Source organism: Oncorhynchus tshawytscha, linkage group LG30 (genome assembly GCF_018296145.1).
Source record: "Oncorhynchus tshawytscha isolate Ot180627B linkage group LG30, Otsh_v2.0, whole genome shotgun sequence".
NCBI classification, from domain to species: Eukaryota; Metazoa; Chordata; class Actinopteri; order Salmoniformes; family Salmonidae; genus Oncorhynchus; species Oncorhynchus tshawytscha.
The window spans coordinates 31,797,987-31,815,070 of NC_056458.1; the positions used below are offsets into that span (position 1 = coordinate 31,797,987).

Sequence of the window (17,084 nt, forward strand, 5' to 3'; positions counted from 1 at the left end):
CCACTCCAATACCTTGACTTTGTTGTCCTTAAGCCATTTTGCCACGACTTTGGAAGTATGCTTGGGTCCATTTGGAAGACCCATTTGCGACCAAGCTTTAACTTCCTGACTGATGTCTTGAGATGTTGCTTCAATATATCCACATAATTTCACTTCCTCATGATGCCATCTATTTTGTGAAGTGCACCAGTCCCTCCTGCAGCAAAGCACCACCACAACATGATGCTGCCACCCCCGTGCTTCACGGTTGGGATGGTATTCTTCGGCTTGCAAGCCTCCCCTTTTTCCTCCAAACATAACGATGGTCATTATGGCCAAACAGTTCTATTTTTGTTTCATCAGACCAGAGGACATTTCTCCAAAAAGTACGATCTTTGTCCCCATGTGCAGTTGTAAACCGTAGTCTGGCTTTTTTATGTCAGTTTTGGAGCAGTGGCTTCTTCCTTGCTGAGCAGCCTTTCAGTTCATGTTTCCTATACGACTCGTTTTACTGTGGATATAGATACTTTTGTACCTGTTTCCTCCAGCATCTTCACAAGGTCCTTTGCTGTTGTTCTGGGATTGATTGGCACTTTTCGTACACAAAGTCTGTTCATCTCTAGAAGACAGAACTCCTTCCTGAGCGGTATGACGCCTGCGTGGGCCCATGGTGTTTATACTTGTGTGCTATTGTTTGTACAGATGAATGTGGTACTGTCAGGCATTTGGAAATTGCTCCCAAGGATGAACCAGACTTGTGGAGGTCTACAATTTTTTTCTGAGGTCTTGGCTGAGTTCTTTTGATTTTCCCATGATGTCAAGCAAAGAGGCACTGAGTTTGAAGGTAGGCCTTGAAATACATCCACAGGTACACCTCCAATTGACTCAAATGCTGTCAATTAGCCTATCAGAAGCTTGACCTTGTTTTCTGTAATTTTCCAAGCTGTTTAAAGGCACTGTCAACTTAGTGTATGTAAACCTCTGACCCACTGGAATTGTGATAAGTGAAATAATCTGTCTGTAAACAATTGTTGGAAAAATTACTTGTGTCATGCACGAAGTAGATGTCCTAATCGACTTGCAAAAACTATAGTTTGTTAACAAGAAATGTGTGGAGTGGTGTAAAATGAGTTTTAATGACTCTCAAAGTGTATGTAAATTTCTGACTTCAACTGTATGTACATGTAGGTACACTATGACTATGCATAGATAATAAACAGAGAGTTGCAGCGGCGTAACAGAGGGGGTGGGGGACAATGCAAATAGTCTGGGTAGCCTTTTGATTAGGGTGGCAGGTAGCCTAGTGGTTAGAGTGTTGGCCTACTAACCGAAAGGTTTTAAGATCGAATCCCCGAGCTGACAAGTAATTCTGCCCCTGAACAAGGCAGTTATTGAAAATAAGAATTTGTTCTTAACTAACTTGCCTAGTTAAATAAAAAAAATATCAATTCAGGAGTCTTATGGCTTGGGGGTAGAAGTTAAGAATTCTTTTGGATCTAGACTTGGTGCTCCGGTACCGCTTCCCGTGCGGCAGCAGAGAGAACAGTCTATGACTAGGGTGTCTGGAGTCTTTGACAATTTTTAGGGCCTTCCTCTGACACTGCCTGGTATAGAGGTCCTGGATGGCAGGAAGCTTGGCCCCAGTGATGTAATGGGCCGTACGCACTACCCTCTGTAAGGCCTTGCGGTCAGAGGCCGATTAGTTGCCATACCAGATAGTGATGCAACCAGTTAGGATGCTCTCGATGGTGCAGCTGTAGAACTTTTTGAGGATCTGAGGATCCATGCCAAATCTTTTCAGATTTGCCCTCTTCACGACTGTCATGGTGTGCTTGGACCATATAGGGGCTAACATGGTCCAGTTTGATGAAGTGCTACAAATGTAAGTAAATAGCCGTATTAGACTGAAAGATAAGGTTATTTTTTCAAACGTGTGAGAGTCTCCACACCATCGGCTCCTTACAAGGCACCATGACCTACGTCCCCAATATCTCTGTCTCTTCTTCATGTGAATGACGGGGATGTGGGCCTTGTCGGGTGTCTGAAGTTAATCCTACGCGTCCGACTCGTTAAATAAAAAATACTTGTCCAGTTCGAGGTGAGTCATCGCTGTCCTGATATCCAGAAGCTCTTTTCAGTCATAAGAGACGGTGGCAGAAACATTATGTACAAAATAAGTTACAAATAACGCAAAAAAAACACACACAATAGCACAATTGGTTAGGACGCCGTAAATCGGCAGCCATCTCCACCGACGCCATTATTCAATATTCTTATGATACATATATTTTAAGCTCAATGTGACTGCAATTCCAACCTGTCTCTGTAGTCACGAAATTATGTTGAACTTAAAATATATGTATCATAAGAATGTGTTACTGGGGATGTTAAACACTTCTCCAATCGTTGTTGAGATCTAATATTCTGCGCAGCGCAAAACAAGATTTCAACCAATCACATTTCTCAAATTCTTTCAACAAAATTCCAGCTAATCTTGGAGAGGACAGTTAGGCCTAACTACTTACAAAAGTGTGATTCTGTCGAAGTAAATAGCCGTATTAGACTGAAAGATAAGGTAATTTTGTCAAACGTGTGAGGCACTCCATACTCATTAGCTGTTCATTCAACATATTTACTAATTCACTCAACCACATTTTAAAAGTCTCCCTTCGTAACTGATTAACATTCCCCGAGACTAACCAGAAATGTTTCCTTGGCCACATATTCCCAGATTTTCATAAAAAAAGCCACATTTGGTTTCTCATTTCTGCATCACCAAATTTTGAGTGCTGCAAAAGAATAGGGTACAGTAGGTGCGCTTCAATTAACTCAATTAACAGCGGGAGCAGGAGTGTAGTGCAGCTGCAGCGCACCTGAGCGACCACTCTGCCACTTCTCACAATGGTGATAGTTTAGTAAAGTTAGATCAAAGCTCAATATGATGTCTTGGAAGATCACATAATGATGAATTGGTATTCTACATAACAGAACCAAATATAAATGAATACTATAACGTTGCTCTTACACCAAAAACACCACCTCATTCTTATGAGATTTTATGATTGGATAGCAGAATAGTAAATAAAAAAATCGTATGCGGCCAAAACTCAACAGCGTGTGCCACTAGACAAAATGTGCTTTGATTGAAACTAAATACAGGAAGTCTACATAGTTTAACACCATCTGCTCTAATATGCTCACGGTAATTCAAGAAGAACTAAATGCATATTCCCATTAAACTGATTGAGATCAAATAATTGGCATGCAGATGCCGTTTGGACATTTGACCGTATAACGTGAAGAATTATCATTCACGATTGACAGTGATGATGGCCTATTTTGAAATGAGGTATGCCTAACTTGGTGTTTGAGGGTATTAAAAATATAACATTTTCTTGTTACAATATGTGGTCAGATGTTGCAATTGGAGGATGCATTTTATATAATGATATTCAATAGGCTATCTGTTGGTAGAAACTTTGAGAAATGATGATGTTATTTACATTTGTATTGCGCTCCGGCACCTAAACAATGTCCGCTACACCATGAGCGGAATTAGGATTTCTGTGTTTGTGAGGGGGGATATGAGATGGTGAGGGAAGGTACAGTATAACCTACAGTAGAAAGTAAACAAGAGGGTACAGTAGCAGGTGCAGCAGAATGCACAGTTGAACACTCACAGAAGTCACTGTGCCGCCGCTGCCTGTGATAGGTGGAAGCGCTACGCTGGGTCTTGCTGTGTGAGGAGGATGAAGAGGAGGAAGAGGAGCCTGCAGTGGCCAAGGAGTGCTTGTTGGTCCCGTTGGTGATGGGGCTGGGCCGGACCCGTGCCAGGGACAGGGTACTGGCTGAACGAGACTCGCCACCATCCTGTTACCAAGCCAACCACAGCACAGATGTTAACTAGCTGCATGGACTAAATGTGGAGCCACCAAGAGCACTGTGGCTTTCCGTGTACCGATATGTTGTTTTACATTCACATAATACGCCTATATAAATATCAAAATACCTCTTTTGTTTGTCTACATAATTCTTAATCAAATAAGCATTTTTGTATGTTCTTACAAAAATACATATTCTTACCTAAATCCAGTATACATACTGATTACTAGGGCTGCAGTGTTTTTCTGTGTAATAGCACATTGATATCTTGTGCTGCACTCTGGTGGCCAGGCCCAGACTGCTCACCTCATTCTTGAGGCCCAGCAATAGGTAGGTAGCGGTGACCTCGTTGTACTTCTGGTTGAGCAGAGCGTCCTTGATCTCCTCGGGAGTAAAGCCCATCCCCACCATCACCTCTGAAGACCACAAATAAGGGGAGATGGGGAAAAAGAAGGTGGCCATTTTGGAAATGATTTTAAGTTAAAGTTAATTTTAAGCTAACATTTCATGAACAGATATTAACTGAAAGGATACTGTATCTGAAATGTGTTTCATAAGAATGTCAAAAGGCATGAAGTGACCTGGCTAAATAAGCCACCAGAGCCAAAGTGGAAGACTAACACATTGCCTTTGGTGCAGAAATGGTGGATAGCAAGGCATTGGCCTGGACATAGCTGGCTCACCTATGCGAGCGGCATCACTGTAGTCCTCAACAGGCTCTGTATGGGGCTTCAAGGAATCCTCATCATACCCTGCGTTTATCCACTTGTCCTTCATGACTTGCTGTGGAGATCACAACAAGATTCCATGTTAGAGAGTAGCTAAAGTTGGAAACCCTGTGTGTGTGTGTGTGTGTGTGTGTGTGTGTGTGTGTGTGTGTGTGTGTGTGTGTGTGTGTGTGTGTGTGTGTGTGTGTGTGTGTGTGTGTGTGTGTGTGTGTGTTATGGTGGTTTGTAAGGCCGGTGGCGATACCAGTATCGTAATACTCGTTAGAATCGTGGCAAGGAAACAAAACACGAAGTGGATTGAACCACTCCTTTTCCCAAAGGAAAACCACCCAAATGTTGGAAAGAACCATTATGTTGTCTTCCAGAGACATTTGTATTTATTTTCCAAGCTACAGCACACAATATTTAACATACAGGAGGTTTTTAAAGGACCAAAGTGTATTGGTCTGCTTTGTGTAAAGAATGTTGCGATACTGGTATGGACCTGGCCTAGTGGTTTGGAGCTTTATTACATGTTGGGGTATTAGTGTGTGACATGTTATACCCTTTTTACACGACTGAACCAAACCGAACCGAGCCAAGCTGTACTGGGCTGGCATAGTTACACATCCACTATAATTGTTAAAACTATGCAAGAAAGGACAATGTGAAAAGACAATATCCAAGCCAGCACAATATGGTTTGGGTTGGTCCTATAGTGGGAATCAGGCATTTGTGGTTGGTTCTCCTCACATCTAAGGTGCAGCGCTTGGTGGGATTGAGCACCAAGAACCGGCGTAGGATCCCCTCGCAGTCTGTGGACATGTAGAAGGGCACACGATACTTCCCTCTCAGGACGCGCTCACGCAGCTCCTGTGGGCAGTGACAAACACACACACACACGTTTTTAAACACTCACCGAACACACACACCAAACGCGGATTGTCAACCACAGACCAAAAACACATCGTCAAGCACACACCAAACTTGATGTCAAGCACAAGAAAACAGAAATAGTCAAACACACGCCAACCCCGACACACACCAACACAGACATACAGTACAGTAGAAATAAGACACTAATTGTACACTCAATACACTCTGCATTCACTACAACACTATATCCTATGAAGTGTTCGGATTAGCAGCCACATAGGTCGAAGGGCAGCGAGCTGCTGACCAGAGTGTACAGTATGATTCCCAGACTACAGACTTCCACCTCTAACCCCCCCCTCACCCAACGCCTCACTGCCTCACCTCCCCCCCACACACACCTTGAGGTTCTGCCCATCGAAGGGCAGCGACCCTGACACCAGCGTGTATAGTATGACTCCCAGGCTCCAGACGTCCACCTCGGGCCCGTCGTACTTCTTCCCCTGGAACAGTTCCGGGGCAGCGTAGGGCGGGGAGCCACAGAACGTGTCCAGCTTGTTGCCCAGCGTGAACTCATTACTGAAGCCGAAGTCGGCGATCTTGATGTTGGCGTTGGCGTCCAGCAGGAGGTTCTCAGCCTGGAGAAGGGATGGAGGAAAGAGAGGGCGGAGAGAGAGTAGAGGGAAAGAAGGATGGAGGGGTAGAGGGATACATGGAGCAGATGGACGGAGGGATAGAGGGGGAGGGATGGAGGGATGGAGGTGGGGAGATGGAGAAGGAGAGCCGTCATCCAGGATTTATATAGATAGAGTAGTCCGGAAAGGCTGGGAGAAGAAGTGACTCACACTGCGTCTGTCTGTGCTTATGTTTAGGGACATAATATCCAATAATAATCAGAAGACGTATCTATTTCCTCTACCCATTCCACATCTATAAATACATGTACTGTACATCCATAAATGTTCACATCTATAAAATAGGAGGATGACTGACTGCAAGGTCACAATTTTTATGTTTAGGATTATAATGACGATTACAATCACAAATCATTTACACAGAACAAAAATATGAACGCAACATGCAAAGTGTTGGTCCCATGTTTCATGAACTGAAATAAAAGATCCCAGAAATGTTCCATACACACGAAAAGCTTATTTCTCTCAAATTTTGTGCACAAATCTGTTTTCATCCCTTTTAGTGAGCATTTCTTATTTGCCAAGATAATCCATCCACCTAAAATGTGAAGTTTTGTCACACAACACAATGCCACAGGTGTCTCAGGTTTTGAGGGAATGTGCAATTGGCATGCTGACTGCAAGAATGTCCACCCGAGTTGTTGCCAGATAATTCATGTTAATTTCCCTACCATAAAAGTTGTTTTAAAGAATTTGGCAGTACGTCCAATTGTGTGTGTAACCACGCCAGCCCAGGACTTCTGAGACCAGCCACCCGGACAGCTGATGAAACTGTGAGTTTGCACAACCGAAGAATCTCTGAACAAACTGTCAGAAACCATCTCAGGAAAGCTAATCTGTGTGCACGTCGTCCTCACCAGGGTCTTGACCTGACTGTAGTTCAGCGTTGTAACCAGCAAATGTTCACCTTCCATGGCCAGTGGCACGCTGGAGAAATGTACTCTTCTGTGATGAATTCCGGTTTCAAGTGTACAGGGCAGATGGCAGCCTTCATGTGGGCAAACGGTTTGCTGATGTCAACGTTGTGAACCGAGTGCCCCATGGTGGCGGTGGGTTTATGGTATGGGCAGGCATAAGCTACGGACAACACAATTGCATTTTCTCGATGGCAATTTGAATGCACAGATACCGTGACGAAATCATGAGGCCCATTGTCGTGCCATTCATCCGCCGCCATCACCTCATGTTTCAGCATGATAATGCAAGGCCCCATGTCGCAAGGATTTGTACACAATTCCTGGAAGCTGAAAATGTCGCAGTTATTCCATGGCCTGCATACTCACCAGATATGTCACTTACTGAGCATGTTTGGGATGCTCTGGATTGACGTTTACAACAGCATGTTCCAGTTCCCACCAGTATCCAGCAAATTCACACAGCCATTGAAGAGGAGTGTTACACGATTCCACAGGCCACAATCAACAGCCTGATCAACACTATGTGCTGCATGAGGCAAATGGTGTTCACACCAGATAGTGACTGGTTTTCTGATTCACGCCCCTACTTTTTTTTTTAAGTATCTGTTTCCAACAGATGCATATCTGTATTCCCAGTCATGTGAAATCCATAGATTAGGGCCTAATGAATTTATTTAAATTGATTGATTTCCTTATATGAACTGTAACTTTGTAAAATCTGAAATAGTTGCATGTTGCGTTTATATTTTTGCTAAGTGTATATTCAATTAGCATTCTCACCTTCAAGTCTCGGTGGACAATGTTCTTCATGTGGCAGTAGTGGACAGCAGACACAATCTAGAGGGCAGAGAGACAGGTAATCAGACAGACAGACAAACAGACACACAAACATACATACAGACAGGCAGATTGATATACACACACAGACAGACAGCTTTAGCAAGCAGCAAGCCAGCCAGCAAGCCAGACAAACAGACTGACTAAAAAGACAGCTAGACATCCAGAGAAACAGACAGACAGACAAGTGTGCGAGGCACCGTGGTCGTCATACCTGTCGAAATTTGGCTCTGGCTTCAATCTCCTTCATTCTACCATGAGATACGAGGTAGTCAAACACTTCACCTTAAAACAAAGAGAGTGGTCAACATGATGAGGGAAATACTGTATGTGACAAAATATGTTTCAATGCATCATACTGTACACTCAATCTTCCTTAAACCCTTTCCTGGTTACATAATGTACTCATATTGTGCTCGTTGAATCTGCAGTATTTTCAACCATCATTAACAGTTAAACTAATATCTTTCCAGTAGCTAATATCAAAGGCCTAACACTAATGTTATAGTGACAGAGACTGTGGGGCTGTGGCCTGCTTCCTCCCAGATTTTATCCTAATGACATTTCAGCTGGTAGAAATATTCTCCCTGGCCACTAAACCCTGTCATTAGCTATAAGCCTATTACCGAAATCCCCCCCTACATTTACAATATAATTTCGTAGAACACCAAAGGTAAAATACGCAACATTCGGTTATGTTTACTTACACATACAGTAGTAGTACGTACTGTACAACCATTGTGTTCGGTAATGGTTTTGAGTCATCTCCATTGGTTTATTTATACTTTTCTCCCCTGTCAATCAAACACAAGCTAATCCGCCATTACGGAGACATAGTAGCTAGGTCTATTGAAACAGACAGGAAGGCAGATGCACCCACCTCCACTGGCATACTCCATGATTAGGTAAAGGGTCTTATCAGTCTCAATCACCTCGAACAGCTGCACTGTAATAGGCACAAACAAAATCAGATAAAAAATAATAAAGAAAGAAAAACTCCTTTTGTAAAAAAAAAAAAAACGAAAAAAAGACATATCTGATAAATCCAGCAGGGCATGAAAGCGGTCTAGTCTAATGCCATGTGTTTTTTATTTATTTTTATCACATTTCAGCTTTCGAAAATCCCGTTCCCCTCGCCAACCCAACCCTGGGCCCTCCTTCCCCGCATCTAGCTAGCAACTGTATGTGCTAGTAGTATAGTCTATTCAACACATACAGTGAGAGGCCTAGACAAAATCCTGCTGTCTGGGTGGATGAGACAGGAGTGGACCAGCCATTTAGACTACACACACTACTATCAGTATTCTATGCTATCTTATGCTATACTATGCTATGCTATACTAACTATACACAAACAACATGGACTAGAACATTGACTGCGGACTAAAAGTACATTTAAGCCATGGCCACAACATAAATATACAGCACTGTAATAGCCAACATATAGACATAGTGCGATCATGTGAAAGACAGACAAACAGCATAAACACCAGCACAAATGCATAGGATGGTGGTAAAGTTCAGTACATACTAGCACAAAAGCTTGATAGAAATATAGAATAGATACAACACAGCATGTATCAACATAAACAAACCCCCCCCACACACACACACACACTTAATGCAGGCCCTTACCTATGTTTGGGTGATTTAAACCTTTCATTATCCGAACCTCTCGAAAAAGCTGCGAAAGGCATTAGGATTTTTGTTAGAAGTGAATAGAATATAAATAATATACAGTGGGGCAAAAAAGTATTTAGTCAGCCACCAATTGTGCAAGTTCTCCCACTTAAAAAGATGAGAGAGGCCTGTAATTGTCATCATAGGTGCACTTCAACTATGACAGACAAAATGAGAAAAAAAATCCAGAAAATCACATTGTAGGATTTTTAATGAATTTATTTACAAATTATGGTGGAAAATAAGTATTTGGTCAATAACAAAAGTTTATCTCAATACTTATATATTATGTTATATACCCTTTGTTGGCAATGACAGAGGTCAAACATTTTCTGTAAGTCTTCACAAGGTTTTCACACACTGTTGTTGGTATTTTGGCCCATTCCTCCATGCAGATCTCCTCTAGAGCAGTGATGTTTGGGGGCTGTTGCTGGACAACACGGACTTTCAACTCCCTACAAAGATTTTCTATGGGGTTGAGATCTGGAGACTGGCTAGGCCACTCCAGGACCTTGAAATGCTTCTTACGAAGCCACTCCTTCGTTGCCCGGGCGGTGTGTTTGGGATCATTGTCATGCTGAAAGACCCAGCCACGTTTCATCTTCAATGCCCTTGCGGAGGTTTTCACTCAAAATCTCACGATACATGGCCCCATTCATTCTTTCCTTTACACGGATCAGCCGTCCTGGTCCCTTTGCAGAAAAACAGCCCCAAAGCATGATGTTTCCACCCCCATGCTTCACAGTAGGTATGGTGTTCTTTGGATGCAACTCAGCATTCTTTGTCCTCCAAACACGACGAGTTGAGTTTTTACCAAAAAGTTATATTTTGGTTTCATCTGACCAGATGACATTCTCCCAATCTTCTTCTGGATCATCCAAATGCTCTCTAGCAAACTTCAGATGGGCCTGGACATGTACTGGCTTAAGCAGGGGGACACGTCTGGCACTGAAGGATTTGAGTCCCTGGTGGCGTAGGGTGTTACTGATGGTAGGCTTTGTTACTTCGGTCCCAGCTCTCTGCAGGTCATTCACTAGATCCACCCCGTGTGGTTCTGGGATATTTGCTCACCGTTCTTGTGATAATTTTGACCCCACGGAGTGAAATCTTGCGTGGAGCCCCAGATCGAGGGAGATTATCAGTGGTCTTGTATGTCTTCCATTTCCTAATAATTTCTCCCACAGTTGATTTCTTCAAACCTAGCTTACCTATTGCAGATTCAGTCTTCCCAGCCTGGTGCAGGTCTACAATTTTGTTTCTGGTGTCCTTTGACAGCTCTTTGGTCTTGGCCATAGTGGAGTTTGGAGTGTGACTGTTTGAGGTTGTGGACAGGTGGCTTTTATACTGATAACAAGTTCAAACAGGTGCCATTAATACAGGTAACGAGTGGAGAACAGAGGAGCCTCTTAAAGAAGAAATTACAGGTCTGTGAGAGCCATCTTGCTTGTTTGTAGGTGACCAAACACTTATTTTCCACCATAATTTGCAAATTCATTCATTAAAAATCCTACAATGTGATTTTCCTCATTTTGTCTGTCATAGATGAAGTGTACCTATGATGAAAATTACAGGCCTCTCTCATCTTTTTAAGTGGGAGAACTTGCACAATTGGTGGCTGACTAAATACTTTTTTGCCCCCCTGTATATAGAACATATCCATATGGGGTTTTCAACTGAGAGAAAATGTTACAGCAATGTGTACCATGTGTTTTTTCAAAATGTTATGCATTTTCAATTCAAACTGCTGTAAGGCTTACACTTACAGTATTGGAGGAAATCAGTTCAAATGCATTGTCATAAAGAAGGATTTTTAATTTGAACCATCTATCTGACTCATCTGGTTCACAATATATATAAGATCCTAGCTTTGTGACACAACATCGAGAGTCTGTGTATTGGTTGGACTCTCTGAGTTGTGCATCGTTCTAGTGATTGGCGAAGGAAAATAACCATACCACTAAAAAAAACAAAAGCATATGTATAATCTGTAGCAACTCTACGTTAAGTGAAATGTGTCCCTTGATATCAAAATAAACATTTTAATCCAACTTTTGTCCAAACCGCACCATATTCCTGCTGTCTAAACAGTGGTAGATTGAGGTAGGAAGTCTCGCCTGAAGTGCGTGGTCTAACGTCAGCCACGTGTATAATTTTGCAGGAATATGGTGGGGTTCAAGTCAGACTCAAAAAAAAGATAGTATGATAAGCTTTAATATCCTCTTTCTTCATTCCTCCCCCTCTTTCTATATGTCTCTCTCTTCCTCCGTTTCCTCCTTCATTCAATCCCTTATTTTCTCAGTCTAAAGACTCCAGCACTGCCCAACGTCACTGTTGCCATAGCGACCCGGGTATTAAGACTAGGCCTTTCCTCGCTTCTTCAGCTGTGCCAGAGGGAATTATGGGATACGATGATGCCGCCCCCTGATGTCTTGCCGTCGTCGTCCAGAAATTCCGTAATTCCACAGACCAAACATGCCCCAGCACATTTGCTATCACAAACGCCTATCTGACCTACTGTCATTGATATACCATTAATACAGTATATAGGGTACAGATGCATTTGATTGTCCGTCGTATAATCATCTTGTGAGGCTTATTAGTGCAAGTACTTAAAATTGACACAGTTCTGACCACCTCTAGATAGCATTAACACTACCCAACGCGTCACTCTCTCACCAAACTCTCTCCTCTGTCTCTTTACCTCCCCCAACTCTCTCTTTCCCTCTACCCCTTCCTTCTTTATGCGTAACAGACCAGATTATGCTAATATGGGCTCTTTCATGTCTTCTGTATTGAGGATTTTCTCTAGCCACGGGTATGTAAAGCAGCATGTTATCAACGCCAATTGTCGTTGCTAGCCAATCCCGGACCACTCTCATCAATCTAGGCCAAATCTGATAGACAGTAGGTGTTGTCTCTGACAATGGCCCAATTGCATTGTTTGGTCTCAAGCAGCCATCCAATCAGTCTCCTCTCTTGCACTGCTGCCCAATAGAAGATAAGCGAGAGAATTTAGGTGGACCTATCAAGGAAGGACATAGGCATAAGATCACAGATCTTGGTAAGACATGTCCTCCAGGCATGAACAGTGCTATCTCAAGGGAAAGACAAAGTAGCCATGCATTAGAACCCACACAGCGGCCATCTGAAAGATGATGAATTTGAATCATCCTATATATCTTCAAAGAAATAACAGGTACAATAGATCAAAAATAAATGTTATACGATCATTAAGACTCTCACACCAAGTTCATTCTATAAATGACATACATAACATAATACAGTTCTCATCTATGGACAGTGAAGATACAATTAGAATTTGGGCTTTATACTCTAGTATTTTGGATTTGAAATCAAATTTAGAGGAGACAGTAAAGAATGTCACTTTTTATTTGAGGGTATTTTTCTGTATCTCCCTCCCTCTCTCTCTCCCTCTCTACCGCACCAGCTGTCTCAACATCTGAATGCTCAGCTATGAAAAGCCAACTGACATTTCCTCCTGAGGTGCTGACCTGTTGCACCCTCTACAACCACTGTGATTATTTTTTGACCCCGCTCGTCATCAATGAATGTTTGAACATCTTGAAGAATGATCTGGCCTTAATGGCCATGTACTCTCATAATATCCACCGGGAACAACCAGAAGAGGATAGGCCACCCCTCAGAGAGTGGTTCTTCTCTAGGTTTCTTCCTAGGTTCCTGCCTTTTAGGGAGTTTTTCCTAGCCACCATGCTTCTACATTCTGTTAAAATTGCGCCGACAGATAGGGCCACCGTGCTTCTAGCTCTTAGGAAACTTTGCAGTGTTATTTCTTACATTGTTAGCCCATCTTTTTTTTGTGTTATTACATACAGCCGGGAAGAACTTTTGGATATATTGACTGGCAGTATCCAGCATTATCAGCATTACAACCAGAAATACGACTTTCCCGAATCAGATCCTTTGTTCGTACCCCACAGGGCAATTGAACTGATTCCAGAGGCTGATCCAAAACACTGCCGGCGGAGGAGAGGTACTCGGAGTGGACTTCTAGTCCGACTCAGGAGGCGCGCACATCACCCACCGCTTCCGAGTATATTACTCGCTAATGTTCAGTCTCTGGATAATAAAGTTGACGAGTCCCTGAGCTTGTCTGAGTCTGTACAGCCAGTTAGGTTCTCAGTTCATTGCGCAGACAGGATTAATATCTCTCTGGGAAGAAGAAGGTCAGGGGTGTATGTTTCATGATTAACCACTCATGGTGTGATTGTGATAACATACAGCAGCCTTTCTTAAAGTATGGGTGGGTCACGTACTTGTCAATGGTGGGTCGCGACGTGTGAGAGTAAATTTATAATTATTTCATTAATTACTGGAATTGATTTGGCCAAGTGCATCTGCGCTCTCTGTTCAGTGCGCTCTCTGCTTAGTAGCGGTCTCTGCTTAGATTGGTAGCTGTGCAAGTGGGAGAAGGAGATGCTGTGTGTTTCACGGTTTACTGGATCTTTTTTCTGCAGTTTTCTTGAAAATCAGGGCAGAATGCTTCAGGGCAGAATGCTTCAGGAAACAGTGCATTGACAGTGGAAAAGTAAGTCAGCTAACAAGGCATTGTTGTCATTTTATAACAGGTGATGATAAGCAGAAATACGGGAGTACTAACTCTCATAGTAGTAGATGTGAGTTTCTCTTTCAAACAATCCCCTGGCCTTGTACACAGCTAATAGCTAACATTCGCCAAAGCCAGCTAGCTACTGATAGTGCAGATGAAGATGAAAAATGATCAAGCTTACTGTACATCTTACTGTAGAAATTATTGTTGAAAGAAAGTCTAGGTTGGAACTGTTGCTGTTAAAATGTATTAACTGGAATACACTGATTGAAGCAAGATGCTGTTTGAGGCAAACACTCACACAGTTCTGGTTTGCTCATCTACAGCAGAAAGTGGTCTCCTGCCTGACTGAGAAAGCAGTAGATGTTCTCATCCCGTTTGGCACCACATACCTATGCAAGTCAGGGTTCTCAACTCTGACATGTGTGATGTGATCGATCAGTTTATTTCAGTTCAGAATAAAAATTATTTATTGTATTTTAACAGCACCAGTTCCAACCTAGACAGATATGTAAGAGTGTTAATAAATAAATCTGAATAAATATTTATATGGATATTTAATTTAATTGTTATTTGTTTTGTCTATATTGCATTTGTTTTAGGCATAAGGGCAATGAAATATTTATTATATAAATATGTATGTATAGTTGCATATTTTCCTAAGCTTGGGTCCCAAGAAAATACAGAAACTCTCATTTGGGTCCCAGGCTGAAAATGTTTAAGAACCCCTGACATACAGGAACTCAAGTTATTTTGTTCATCCGACCTAGAATACCTCACAATCTAATGCTGACCGTATTACATCACAAGAGAATTCTCTTTGGTTATAGTCACAGTCATGTATATTCCCCCTCAAGCCGAAAAACGCTACCGAAGTTCTATCAACACATTGACTGTAGTACTTGCGTTGCTAAAACACTCAACCATTGCTACTCCAACTTGCGGAATGCCTACAAGGCCCTCCTCGCCCTCCCTTCGGCAAATCTGATCACGACTCCATTTTGCTCCTCCCTTCCGATAGGCATAAACTTAAACAGGAAGTACCCGTGCTAAGAACTATCCAATGTTGGTCTGAGCAATTGGAATCCACACTTCAAGTTTGTTTTGATCACGCGGACTGGGATATGTTCCGGGTAGCCTCAGAGAATAACATCAACGAATACACTGATACGGTGACTGAGTTTATCAGGAAGTGTATAGGAGATGTTGTATCAACTGTGACTATTAAAACCTACCCTAAACAGAAACTGTGGATAGATGGCAACATTCGTATTTAAGATTGGCAAGGTGACTGGGAATATGGCCGAATACAAACAGTGGAGTTATTCCCTCCGTAAGGCAATCAAACAGGCAGTATAGAGACAAAGTAGAGACAATTCAATGGCTCAGACACAAGATGTATGTGGCAGGGTCTACAAACAATCATGGATTACAAAGGGAAAACCAGTCACGTCTTGCTTCCGGACAAGCTAAACACCTTCACCCTCTTTGAGGATAACACAGTGCCACCGACACGGCCCGCTACCAAGGACTGTGGGCTCTCCTTCTCCGTGGTCGACGTGAGTAAGATATTTAAGTGAGTTAACCCTCGCAAGGCTGTTGGCCCAGACGGCATCCCTAGCCGCAACCTCAGAGCATGCGCAGACCAGCTGGCTGGAGTGTTTACGGACATATTCAATCTCTCCTTATCCCAGTCTGCTGTCCCCACATGCTTCAACATGTCCACCATTATTCCTGTACCCAAGAAAACAAAGGTAACTGAACTAAATGACTATCCCCCCATCATCATGAAGTACTTTGAGAGGCTAGTTAAGGATTACATCACCTCTACCTTTTCTGACAACCTCGACCCACTTCTATTTGCTTACCGCCCCAATAGATCCACAGATGATGTAATCGCCATCACACTGCACACTGCCCTATCCCATCTGGACAAGAGGAATACCTATGTAGGAATGCTGTTCATTGACTATAGCTCAGCATTCAACACCATAGTACCCTCCAAGCTCATCATTAAGCTTGAGGCCCTGGGTCTGAACCCCGCCCTGTGCAATTTGGTCCTGGACTTCCTGACGGGCCTCCCCCAGGTGGTGAAGGTAGGAGAGAACATCTCCACTTCACTGATCCTCAACACTTGGGCCCCACAAGGATGCGTACTCAGCCCCTTCTTGTACTCCCTGTTCACCCATGACTGCGTGGCCACAAACGCCTCCAACTCAATCATCAAGTTTGCAGACGTCACAACAGTAGTAGGCCTGATTACCAACAATGACAAGACAGCCTACAGGGAGGAGGTGAGGGCCCTGGGAGTGTGGTGCCAGGAAAATAACCTCTCACCACACGTCAGCAAAACAAAGGATCTGATCGTGGACCGCAGTGGAGAAGGTGGAACGCTTCAAGTTCCTCGGCGTACACATCACTGCTTCGCTCACAACTGCAAGGCTCTCCAAAGGGAGGTGCGGTCTGCCCAACGCATCACCGGGGGCAAACTACCTGCCCTCCAGGACACCTACAGCACCCGATGTCACAGGAAGGCCAAAAAGTTCATCAAGAACAACAACCACCCGAGCCACTGCCTGTTCACCCCGCTATCATCCATTCTCATTTTGTCTGTCATAGTTGAAGTGTACCTATGATGAAAATTACAGGTCTCTCTCATATTGTTAAGTGGGAGAACTTGCACAATTGGTGTCTGACTAAATACTTTTTTGCCCCACTGTAAATATATATCAGTTTTACCATTAAGCCATAAAAAACACTTTATGTATCTAGTCCCATAAGGGGCGGCAGGGTAGCCTAGTGGTTAGAGCGTTGGACTAGTAACCGGAAGGTTGCAAGTTCAAATCTCTGAGCTGACAAGGTACAAATCTGTCGTTCTGCCCCTGAACAGGCAGTTAACCCACTGTTCCTAGGCCGTCATTGAAAA

The 17,084-nt window shown here is 43.1% G+C and overlaps 1 protein-coding gene across 7 annotated transcripts in view; it reads right to left on the bottom strand.

Moving 5' to 3' along the window:
* Positions 1-17,084, bottom strand: part of LOC112228416 (MAP/microtubule affinity-regulating kinase 4-like) — a 51,092-nt gene that overhangs the window by 18,701 nt on the left and 15,307 nt on the right. For all 7 annotated transcript variants that reach the window (XM_024393719.2, XM_042309667.1, XM_042309666.1 and 4 more), the window contains exons 4-12: positions 9,526-9,574; positions 8,771-8,836; positions 8,105-8,175; positions 7,834-7,890; positions 5,843-6,079; positions 5,322-5,441; positions 4,545-4,644; positions 4,168-4,277; positions 3,660-3,849 (exon numbers count right to left, since the gene is read on the bottom strand). In XM_024393719.2, the coding sequence (XP_024249487.2) occupies positions 3,660-3,849; positions 4,168-4,277; positions 4,545-4,644; positions 5,322-5,441; positions 5,843-6,079; positions 7,834-7,890; positions 8,105-8,175; positions 8,771-8,836; positions 9,526-9,574 (1,000 nt within the window). The remainder of the gene's footprint in view (positions 1-3,659; positions 3,850-4,167; positions 4,278-4,544; positions 4,645-5,321; positions 5,442-5,842; positions 6,080-7,833; positions 7,891-8,104; positions 8,176-8,770; positions 8,837-9,525; positions 9,575-17,084) is intronic.